At 36.3% G+C, this 12,541-nt stretch overlaps 1 protein-coding gene across 1 annotated transcript in view; it reads right to left on the reverse strand.

The window, feature by feature from the left end:
* Window positions 1-730: 730 nt before the first annotated feature.
* The window catches only part of LOC150080045 (synaptogenesis protein syg-2-like), a 294,352-nt gene continuing 282,541 nt past the window's right edge, over window positions 731-12,541 (reverse strand). Inside the window, exon 14 of the mRNA XM_090381151.1 lies at window positions 731-1,332. Coding sequence (XP_090237277.1) covers window positions 1,274-1,332 — 59 coding nt within the window. The 3' untranslated portion in view covers window positions 731-1,273. The remainder of the gene's footprint in view (window positions 1,333-12,541) is intronic.

Genomic DNA, 12,541 nt, shown 5'->3' on the forward strand with positions numbered 1-12,541 from the left:
GTTCAAGCCATGAACTCTCATGCCGTTCTCTGAAGAATATTTATTTTGTACTGTTGTGTGTACAATGAACGTATCATTCCTCCTTGAGTAATACAGTCGCTATGAAATCAATAATCAATTGTAAGTCTTCCAATCCGAACTTTGCTATGAATTCTTCTTTGTCCCACATTGTTAAATGCGTGTTTACGTATCACGGTAAACTTGATAAACAGTCTTCAAATACACCGTAAGGTGGTGTGTTATTCGCACCGCCCTGGGATGTGTTTTTCCAACTGCTGTGCCCCTTTTGTACATTGGTAAAGAAATCAAGCCGATAAGTATTAGAAAACTGCAAATGTGGCAGTGGTAAAGAAAGTGGTAACTGTAATTTGCATAATCGAGGAATGAGGTGGCGGTTAAAGGGAAGAGACAAAAGTGACCTGTTCGGAAGGTGTGCTGCTTTGTTTTTCTTCGGACATGTGGAAAGCCAACCTCTTTCGTATTTAATAAAAATAAATAAAGGCTAAAAACATTCTTTTTTAAAATCTTTTTATTGGAAAGTAAGTACTCACGAAAGCTATAATGGAACAAAAATACTACTCTTTAAATAAACGAATGGCAAACAATTATGTGTTGGAATGATGGTGAAACAAGTGATGTTAATGGTTAACAAATGACTAGTACATAAAGGGATGCTTTTGCTAATATCTCTGATCCGTACAAATATTACGAATTTTTCCTTTTTCTTGTTCCTTATTAAATGTAGTGTAGCTTTTCTTTTTTAATTCTTCTTCTGCGAATGTCTGCTTAATAAACAGCTACAAATATTTATACAGAAAGACACAAACGATATTTATTTGCTGCTTTGGTTTTGTTTTTTTCTTTTTTTTTGTTTCATTTATTTGGACAACACAGCTGCCGAATCCTCATCATAAACGGGTGGCTCACGAATATACACACGTCACAATGGTTCTCTCCTCTGGAGAGACAGATTTGGGAACAGTCAGTAGCTTTTAGACCGAGCCGAGGTGCACCCCGCAGGTCGATGGTGTTAGGGACAAGGTTTTTGCCAAGGGACATTGCTAACCCCAAAAGTTTCCTCTCTCGCGAATGTTCATCTATTTCACACAAAAGGAAATCCATTCCCGAACAATCTCGTTGGAATTTTCAGGGCGTAAAATCACTGTAGTTATCACTGCCTCGGCGGGCTCCAAGCGACGGACAGAAAGAACAAGGACCCACATCCTCAGGGAATGTTCCATTCTTTAGCACAACGCGATTCAGCCTCCCCCAACTAGCTGTCCAGGACCGGGGACTTGATTTCATCCGGCCGTTGATGTAAGCGCACAATTCCTGTAGAGGGAACAGTCAGAATTAATTACGTATCAGACTGATCGCTTATCTTTAAAAATAAGTTCCAGATAAGTAAAAATTTAGAGTAAAATATATTTAATAATAAATGCAATAAAACATTATTCGGCAATTAATTACCGAATTAATATTATAACGAAATATTATTTGCGAAATTAACATTACAATAGATTGTAATTAATAAGAGAATTAATGGAATTAATAGATTCATAGAATGAATGAATGGAATTAATAGAATAAGAGAATTAATATTTCAATATAATATTAATTCTCTAATAATTCGGCAAAATAATTAATAATGAAAATATTAATAACCATAATCCGCAAAAAGAATAACTACTGTTACAGCATATAAAAACAGTATTCTTTAGATTTTATAAATAAGGTTATGTTTGTAACTGATTAAATGTTTTTTTTTTTTTTTTTCAATCTCTTCATAGAAGGTAATGGTGAGATCTGTCATATTGATTTAGCATATTCTGACACATATAATCTCTCTCCACCCCCCAGAAAACAAAATCTAAAAAATCATGAAAAAAATCCAGAAAGTTATATAAAAAGGTATAAATTTAGCCTGTATTTCAGATTCAGTAAACTGATAAAAAATCTGTGATGAAAAAGTCCTAATTTATTTATTTTATCTATCTTTACTACATCAAAAAAAAAAAAAATATATATATATATATATATTATGGAAAATTATGGAAGGAAGCAAGCTTATAGAACATAGGAGCTTATAGAACATAGGAGCTTATAGAACATTATAGAACATTATAGAATAGTAGTTGAAAAAAAAAAAATTTCGTAAATGTAAATCCTTACATTTACGAAAACTACCACATCCACAATCACAAAAGCAGATGGAAGCTTGCTTCAAAAATCAAAAAAATATATATTTTTGTCAACTAGTCACTGTTCTACATGAGAAAAAAAATGTCCACTCGTAGCATTCTATCGATCATCTCCTTGTCGCTACTTCCAAATTTTTTGCATATCATTGACAGAACCACTTGATTCTTGATAGCAGCCAGTCTGTACTATTCACAGAACCTCATGTCAGACAACAATATCCAATAATCTTTTTCGTTCTCTACCATCTAGAATGTGGTACTTCCCAATTGGTGTTATGCCCCATATGCAGTGCCTTGCATTTGTCAATGTGAAACTTAAATTACCACTTCTGAGCCCACTGCCTAATTTTTCTAGAGGTTGTTGCAGTAGCATAGCCTGATTACTGTCATTAACCAACCTTTTTCATCGTGAGATATTAAGCCTCATATGACTTAATCAGTACCGTTAATACAATATTGAAAACAGCACTGAACCCTGGACAATTCCATTAATAACATTATTCCAAGAAGAACAGTACCCATTGACAAGCACTCACTGTCTTCTGTCACCTAACGATTCCTTTATCCATTGCACTAAATCAGAACAATCATCACCGGATTCTATGCTTCAGTGGGCTTCCCCAAGGGGGTGTTCTCTCTCTTCCGCACTCTTCACAGCATCTTTAGAATCCTTCCTCGGAAATCATGCTAACTTTACAACGTACGTCGTTACAAAATGCCCCAGTCTCCCCAGTCTGCCACTGTGAGCTCTAACCGACAGCTACATGAAGTGGAAACTTACCTTCGTGCGATTGGGCTCTCCATTAACAAAGATGATTAATATAACGCAGGATTAGTAGACATTCAGTAATACAGCATTTGAAAATATTGCACCTTCCCAGGTCATAACTATTAGCAAGGTAAACCAAGGTATTAAGTTAGTTGTGTAACCTGTTTTAGAGCAGATGATCTAAAACAGGTTACAAAAGATGATCTGCGTCGGTAACACGTTTTGGCGTATTCAAAAAAAATTGCGTGGTCGAGTTGCCTGTTTGCTAAACGAAAAAGCCACATAACAATAGCCTGAGATTAACTCAGTCACATCGTGAGAAAAGCGCATAAAAATTCCTGGCATCATTGCTGGAATATGAACTCAGTCACTTTTCTACCGCGTGGGCTAGTTTTGGGATGGAGGGCTGTCCAGCCGGTCAGTAATAATCATAGGATGCAACAATTAGCATTTATTGCTTATTAAATGAAGAAGCACCCAATGGAAATTCAGCTTTGTGGTAGCCACTGACCTGATAAACACGTGTCACTTGGAACGCGATGAAGGTGTTTCATTACTTTCTGGATTTTTTCCACTATAATTTCTCTATATTCTGGGTTTATAAATAAGATTGAACTTAAATTCTTGTCAGATGTTAGAGTACAGACAATGTATGCAATTGACTATCAGCATCTGAAGAAATTCTTGGAAAGCTCTTTCTTGGTGAGCACTGAGATGCACGTCTTCATACTAGGTTGGGTTTGTTTGAACAGACGTTGTGGTCTAACGGGTTTTACAGAAAACTTACTTTATATATCAGTTACATACGAGAAGGGCATTAGTAAACAAAGCAGAATAGTTAGCAAGTACGTTAACCAATAACCAAGGCGGCCCCATAAATACTAAATGAACCGCTGTTAAGTTTTTGGGTAATATTATTATTATTATTATTATCCGTTTATTAACCACAAGAAACTGTGGGTCACCTTGGAACGGTAGTGTGCCAGGAGGGTGAGAGATTTACATACTGAGGTGCGAGTAACCACATGTACAATGTACATGCGTGCTCGACTCGAGATATTTACATAATTGAACTTACATACGTTTCAAATAAAACAAAGTTTATAGTAATAGACATCAGAATTTAAAAAAAAATATATATATATATACAAAAAAAAATGCAGCAGGCAAAAAGTCCAGGTGATGGTAGTTGTTGGCGCATCGGCTTCTGTGGCCATAATGCACCTCCCAAGGTTTTTGCAGTACTTTTATCCAAGCCCGAGGCGGGATTCGAACCCACGACCTTTGGGTTGCCAGGCAGGCACTTTACCCACCTGGCTAGCCCGGTTGGCAAGGTGTAGGCGATCGTCACAGGTTCAATAGTTGGTAACAGTTCTTGAGGCATTCCTTTCTGTAGAGCTTGTCCTGACAGAACTTATCAGGGTTGATGTCCAGTTTATTGTAGATTTGGAGGCAGTTGGCCGGAAACATGCCCCTAAGGGGATCAATGTTTTTTGTGAGTGTAAACCGCAGAGGGTGGCAGGAGTCGCGGCATTCACCTTTTGTGTTCTTTGGGCCAGAGATTAACGTCGATACAGATGGAGCATCTATTCGGCCTGTGATAAGCCGAGCTAGCATGAGTACATTTCTTGTCGTGATGAGAAGTCTCCAGGGAGTAGTCCCTAGATTAGTTTGGAGGATGGATCTGGAGATAGTAAAAGAGTGACCCACCACCTTGTTCATCCATCTGAGCAACCGATGTTCTAGACTGAGGTACTTTTTTAGGTGGGAGGCAGGAGCAGATGCCCAAATTTGAGATGCGTAGTGAGGGATAGGGGTAATGCACCTCAGAATGTACAGACAAAGCAGCGCTGGCTAATGCACACCAACGAGCTCCTGGCGCACTGCCCAAAGTGCCGCATACGTCTGTCTCATCCTGACAAAGTGAGGCTGGAAGGTGACCCCAACATCCCAGGTGAGGCCTAGGTCTGTGTGGAAAGTTACCCTTTGCACCCTTTCCCCGCCAACGAAGATTTGAACATAATTTTTAACTCTTTTTTTTTTTTTTTTTTTTTTTTTTGCTGATCGGTAGTTGAGCAGATTTGGAAGGGTTCAGATGCAACCCAATTATGGCTAGATAGTTTTCCAGTTTCATTTTCTGTGTAGAGGCATGTTGGTTAATATCTGGGATCTGATCCGGATGGTTTGAACTCACGTAGAACTTCAGATCATTGGCATAAGAGACAAAGTTAGAATTACATGCTAGGAAAGGTTCCAAAAGTGCTGCGAAGAGAATTGTTGAAAGCACACTCCCTTGCGGGATGCCTCTTGTGACGTCGAAAGTTACCTGGTAATCATTGACATTATTAATAGTAATATTATTATATAAAAACTTAGTTTCTTCCAGTAAAAGATGGCAGAAAATTTATGATAGTATTGAAACGTGCGTCAGCGAACTGGAAACATCCTGGTTCATCCTCCATCAAAGAAGTTTAAGGCTGTGTCATCATGAGGGAAGGCAACTGTGACTGTTTTATTATTTGTTATTTATTCCTTTCCCTAGGCAGTCTCATCCCGAAGAAGTGATGTCTACTAGGAGGGTGTTCTGTTGGTGTAGATAAGTATAAAATTACATGATTTTAAATAAAAACATGCTAGATTGAGCTAAGAACGAACATACGAACTCTCCATCTATTTGCAGTGATATTAAAAATAATTTATACATTTAAACTTAAGAGTAGAGCTCAAACTTAGGGAAAAGTACAATTTTTGAGTTCGTGCAATGGACAAGACATGTAAAATTGTTATTTATGAAAAATGATGGTAAGCATTTTCAGGTGATGGATGTAACATGGTCACTTTACAGAGCAAGAAGATAATTTCAAACTTTTCTGTTCTCGCCTTGAGATTCATCATTGTTCACAAATAGAGGAAATATTGAGATCAATCAATATTCGACAGCATGCAAAATACACTATGTTTTCTACTATGCAGTGTATTTTGCATCAATCGGTGTATTATACTGATTAGATTAGGTGCATGAGTGGCCACTTGGATGGAAATGTCCACAGTGGACTAGAGTTCTTCATCGCTTTCTTGAATACTGATACTAGACTTACAACAAAAGACAATTTTATGCCATTACTTACCCTTTTTTTTTTTAATTACTATATCTTTATTTCCGCTTTTTTTTTTTTCGCAAGCAGCCAAACACACATGCTTGGAACACATTCACTTTGCACAAAATCCAGAGTAAGTTTTTTTTTTTTTTAAATGTTTTTCGTTTCTTTTCATATTTTAAATTGCTCCCCAATTATTAGCATTTCTTTAGTTATTCACAAAAAATACATTCAACTTCTGTACGACTAGCATCAGTGATCTCAATCATTCCTTATTTAACTGCTAGCAATTGCAGGCTTTCCATGTCGTTATTCGCTGGAGCGCTTTTCCCTATCTTAATAATCTTTGCGAAGATTAATACTTTTAATGACTTCACCACGTCTTTGCCAATTAGAAAACATAATAGTAAATTATTTTTTAATTTCGAGAGAGAAGAAAAAATAAAAAAAAACACATCCATACCGAAGTTCGTTATAGTCTTTCTCATTCGCTGTAAGAAAAGCGTTCTCTTATATTCACCACGAAGGGGCGGAGTTCTCGTACTTGGAATGCATAGTTTAATGTTTAATTGAGTTTCTCGATTCCGAAATAGGCGCATCACGCTAAAGTAGGTCAACAACAACCGCGCTGGCAAATTAACTGGATGAATTGGGGAACGCGCATTTTAATGAACATCCTTTGTTAAGATTTTGGCTAACTTTCCCAATGAAAAGTCCATTTATCCGGGCAGTAATGAGAGAAAAGTCGGAGGAATGTAGTTTCCCCTATCTGCATGTAAACTAGGGACGAAGTATCAAAAGAAATGTTCAAAGAAACTTTGCAGAAATAAGCCAAGTGATGGGATTTTAATTCGGAAAGGGAGAATCTTCTGATAGTTAGTAACAGATGGCTTGGCGGAGGTTAGTTTCCCTTCAGGACTTTGTAAACACGGGAGGAAGACTTTGGGAGGTTCCTTCATTATGTTTTCTGGGAAGAAAGTGGTCGATATGTGGACGAGCCGCCCAACTGACCAGCAACTGCAAGTTCCGAATTGTCCAGCGTTTAACAGCAATGCACATAAACGTGTTGTCGATCCCGGGAATTCCCAATTAGCGTGAGGCCATTTCAAATCGATGAGAACATTACGGCAACCAATAAAATGACTTAATGAAGCTCTTTCTCTCTATATCGGTCTGCTCCACTTCAGAAGAACTCGAGCAAGGAGGAAGCGCATTTGATTAGTCTACTGACATGTCCGCCATCGGAAGCGTTTGAAGATCGTGTTGAAAAGCCATTACTAAATAGTCCATTAATTCACTGGAACTGCTTATCTGCTGTTCTGTTTTTCTGAATTCCGTCATCGGACTACTTCTGTTAAAAGCGATAATGACAGAGGTCATATTTCCTTTTTTAATTTGTGACCACTCGCCCGAACTCAGATTTATTTATTTTTTAAATACTGATTATTATTTCTCAACTTGTGTCGGATATACCAATGTATTCTCGTTTAAGGAATCTTCATTGTACTTGTGTGCATATACTGCTAGCCAAAATATTTGAAACTCAATTGCATGGACGTTTTGCAAATAAAATATGTTGAAATCAGAGAATCGTAATAAAAAATAAAATAAATAAATGGGCTGTTATCTTGGCATAGCTGAAGTTTCTCATAATTCTGGTAAATATTTATCCTGTAACAACCTGGGTAATTAATAGCTGCTGTGCCTTAAATATCATTAGAATAATATTTAACTAAACAACCAAAACATATGCTTGATGACCTTTAAAATGTTCGTAAGCCAGAAGCTGGGATTTCAGTAGCAAGGACTATGAAAATCAGAATTGCTCAAGGCCACAATATGTAAAATTTATAGAAAGCTGTCGGAATACGGCCCCCACTTCCGAAGGAATAACCGGAAGTTTTACATAACATAATGACGTCGAATAACCAGTCTATCGTAACGAATCTTGATTCACCGATCTGCCATAATAAATCCCGATTTACTCTTATTTTCCTGATAGCAGACCTTGAATGCGGAAGCAAACGGATGAAGCGATGGATTGTCAAGCTGCGAAAGTTGAATAATTATGCGGGAAATGGTAGCTATCTGGTCTCCTCAATATGTAAAAGAAAATTATCGATCGCATGCACCTTCACCATCATCATCAGGTGCGGTCTCCTTTAGTTTGCAGTCATGATTCGCCACATCTTTCTAAGTGGGAAAATCTCTTTAGTTGAAAGTATTTCTTCCTATTGAACCATTCCTTTAAGTCACCTAGCCTTTCTCTTCTTGGCCTCCCATGTCGTTTCTCTCTCTCTCCGTCCATCCCTCTGATGATGTAATTAGTCTGTTTGCAGATGATCCTCTCATAATATGTTCAATATATATCGACTTCCTTTTAACCACTTCTTTCAATAAGCGGTAGTGTACTTCCCTTTCTTCCCCAGACGTCTGCATTCCTAATCTTATCAGCCCATTTCATTTTCAGCATTCTTCGAGCACACTACATAATATAACATCTGAACATCTTTAATTGTATTTCTATATCTACATTCTTTCTCGTCAATTCTTTGTGTTTCCAAAAAGTTGTCTTTGGTTTTCCAATTCTTGGTTATCTCCTTCCGAATAAAAATAAAGCGTCACAAACTATGCTTTATTTTTGTCCGGAAGGAGATGGCCATTTTCAGGATGATAATGAGACTATCCACTGTGTTAGATCTGTTTGCAAGTGGTTCGAGGAACGCGATGGTGAATTCGCTCACGCCCATTTCTCCCTCTTATCTCCCAGTCTCCAGATCTGAGCCCGACGTAAAACCTGTGGACGCGTCAGAATATATAGAAGTGGGCATTCCAGCATCTTCATCAACGAAGGAACTAAAAAACAAAAAAATATTGTTACAGCAATGGATGGTTTCAATTTCAGGCATAGTAATAGTGGCATGTGATGCAAGAAAGCAAGCGTATGTACAGCAGCCAAAAAAAAAAAAAAAAAAAAAAAATTCACACAACCATTACCTCTAAATGTTTGTCCAGTTCCTCCTTGAATTTACTTAAGCTATCAACTTCCACAACGACAAATGGAAGTTTGTTCCAGCAATTAACCACCCACTGGCTAAAGGCAAATTTCCGCACATCTATTCTACAACTGTCTTTCCTCAATTTGAATTTATGCCCCCTTAGGTTCGTAATCTGATCAAGTGGAAGAATCCCATCAGAATTCAGCGTGCTGAACCCATTCAAGGCCTTATACTCCTCAATCAGATCACCTCGCAGGTGCCTAGTCTCCAGCCGCTGCAACTGCAGAATTTAAGCCTCGATTGGTAAGAGAATTCCTTCATTCCCCTCACCAATCTTGTTGCCCTTCTCTGTACACGTTCAAGCAAATCTACATCCTTCCTAAAATGAGGCCTCCAGATCTGTACGCTGTACTCAAGGCGTGGCCTGACCATTGCCTAATACAAAGGGATAATCGCCTCCTTTTTCCTGCTAGTAAAATTCTATGTTAATCGAATTTAAGTTGTAATTCGGAGAGATGGAAGCACTGTAGGACAGTTAGGATCGATTTCTGTTATTTTGGCCGAGTAATGTATTATTTTCTTTGATATATTACTAATATGGACAGTTAAGTTTTAATCAGTTGCTGGTGCTACAGTTACATAAAACTTCTTTTAAATAAATCCGGAATTCTTTAAATTTTTAATAGTAATTATGCTTTAAGTTGGATTTATTGATTTCCTGGTGAGAAAAAAATAAATTTAATCAGACCCTCTTTTCTTTTTTTCGAAATATGACTCATATAACTAATAGTAGGACAGGTTCTGTTTCTTTTTTTTTTTCAATAACTCGTTAATATCTAAATATATAAAGCTCAGGAGATTTGCTATTATTTGCCTAAAACTTAGTTTATATTACGTTGTGTTAAAATCTCTAAGAAGACTTAATTATTGTGATATAGGAAATCAATTCAAGCAGCACACTGTTTGAAATTAAAATAAATAATTTCCATTGTTTCTTGTGTGTTTGTAGTCTTCAGTAACTGCATTGCAGGAACTTTTATTGCGATTTATTCCAAATATTTCATCTTAAGAGCGTAAGAAGGCGTAGAAAGAGAATTCACTCCGCCAGATAACCCTACAAAATAAGTTGATTTGCAAAGCGCCCAATTGCAGATACAATCTATATATATATATTCCATCAATTCTTTACGTATTCAAAAATCGACAGCTATTGAAACACGATCTGAAAAACAAAATATTTATCCATTTATTTGAACACTAAGGATGAACCCTGTTACAATGTGTAATGTCATATTTATAATATACAAAATAATAATTCAGATTAAGAGTAAAAAACATAGATAAGAGCAATGCACTACATCATGAAATTTGTTTTATTTTTAATTAACATTGAGAGGAAAACGCGTAAGGTCCATTAAAAGTTGAGTATATACATTTTTATGTTTATTCAATTATGCTCATGTATAACGTTAATAAGCGTTTTTACAGAGTCACAGTTCAAATACATTGGTCTCTACCTGATTTAGGAAGGTGGTATAGTTTAAAAAGAGGTCAAGATCATGGTGGTGAATAGTAGTAGTAGTAAAAGCAAATGATGCAAGAAAGCCAGCTTATATAGCATCCGCCAAAAAAGAAAAAAAAAAAAAAAAAAAACACAGTTAACCCATCTGCACCCTCCCAAGATTTTGTCTAGTTCTTCCTTGAATTTGTTCAACCCATACACTTCCACAACAACAGATGGAAGCCTGTTCCAACGATCAACCACCCGCTGGCTGAAGGCCAACTTTCGCACATCTATCCTGCAACCATCCTTCCTCAACTTGAATTTATGCCCTCATATTTGTAGTCTCAGCAAGTTGAAGAATACCATTAACATTCAGCTTACTCGATCCATTCAAGGTTTTAAAAACCTCAATTAAATTTCTCCGCAGGTGCCTGGTCTCGAGACACTGAAATTTGCAGAACTGAAGCTTTTCTAGGTAGGAGCACCCTTTTGTTCCCTTCATCATCTGGTTGCCCTTCTCTGCATCCGTGCCAGCAGATCTACATTCTTCCTAAAGTGACGCCTCCAGACCTGTATACGGTACTCAAGATACAATCTAACCATGGCCTTATACAAAGGGACAATCACCTCTTTATCCAACTAGCAAAATTTCTACCCTGAGTGTATTGCCACACAATCGATAAGTTACTGTAGGGTTACTACTACCCATGTGCAGTACGTTGCGTTTGTCAATGTTAAACTTCAACTACCATTTGTCAGTCCATCTGCTTACCTTTTCTCGATCCTGTTGCAGTAGCTCACTCTAATGACTGTATAATTTTGTATCATTGCAAACTTAGACATTAAGTCTGATATACCTTCATCAATATTATTGATGAAGATATATCATTAATTATAGATACAGTAGTTCAATCGTTAAAGTCATTCATATTTTATTCTAAAGTTTATTTTAAATAAGTTGTGTCTATGTGGTTGATGTTTTGATATATTAATTGTTACAGTATATCAGATAAAAAAATTATAAAAAATAATTTAGAAAAAATATAAAAGATATTGTGACGTGTGCTATTGTTATAGATTTGTTTTTGATAGTGGTTTGAAGTGAAATTAATTTAAATAAATAAGTTAGGTATAAACTGCTTTTGTTGCTAAAGCTTAAATCCTTTCAACGTATATTTTACTACTAAAGCAGTGGAGTTCAGATTCCACACTGAAGAAGAATATTCTAATATAGGAAAGATAAGACAACGGAATAAAATTTTGGTTAATTCAGAATTAATTAATCCTGCAGCTAATATCTTGATAAAAACTAACTTTCTGCAGACTTGTGATATAATATAGTAAATATGATTTTGAAAGGAGTCACTATACGCAAATATAACTCCTTTATCCTTTAGATACGGATACCCTATTAATTATTTTATTATCCATGGTGTAAGGTTGCGAAACATTCTATTTCTAGTATCTTTAAAGGTAAGTATATGGCATTTTACGGTATTAACCTTTAAAATTATTTGTTTTTAATTATCGAATTTGTTTAAAGCGAGTTGTACAGATTAACATTGGTTTAAATTGTACAGGATGAAAATTATCTTATTATCATATCCGCGTATAACAGAATTATAATGCCTCTAGAAAAGTTAATATCTGTGGGGTTGTTAAAGTATAATAAATAAAAGTGGTCCAGAGGAAGTGTTCTCGCAGTATAAAATGTAATATCGTTAGAGAGTATACTAATAATACTTAGGATAATTTATTTTGATATGCTCTGCCTGAAATAATTCATCATCCAATTTAATAGGTGGGGGGGTTGATAATTCCATGCACGATTATTTATTGTTTTAGCAAGGAAATCGAAAGAGTCAAAAGCCCCAGAGAGAGAGAGAGAGAGAGAGATAGATGTAATCACGTTCAGTAGAATATTGCCAGAGCGAGGTCGGTAATTTGCAATTTCAAATTTGGATTTCTTT

The sequence above is a fragment of the Mastigoproctus giganteus genome, chromosome 9, assembly GCF_048544385.1.
Source record: "Mastigoproctus giganteus isolate SK-2022 chromosome 9, ASM4854438v1, whole genome shotgun sequence".
Lineage (NCBI taxonomy): Eukaryota > Metazoa > Arthropoda > Arachnida > Uropygi > Thelyphonidae > Mastigoproctus > Mastigoproctus giganteus.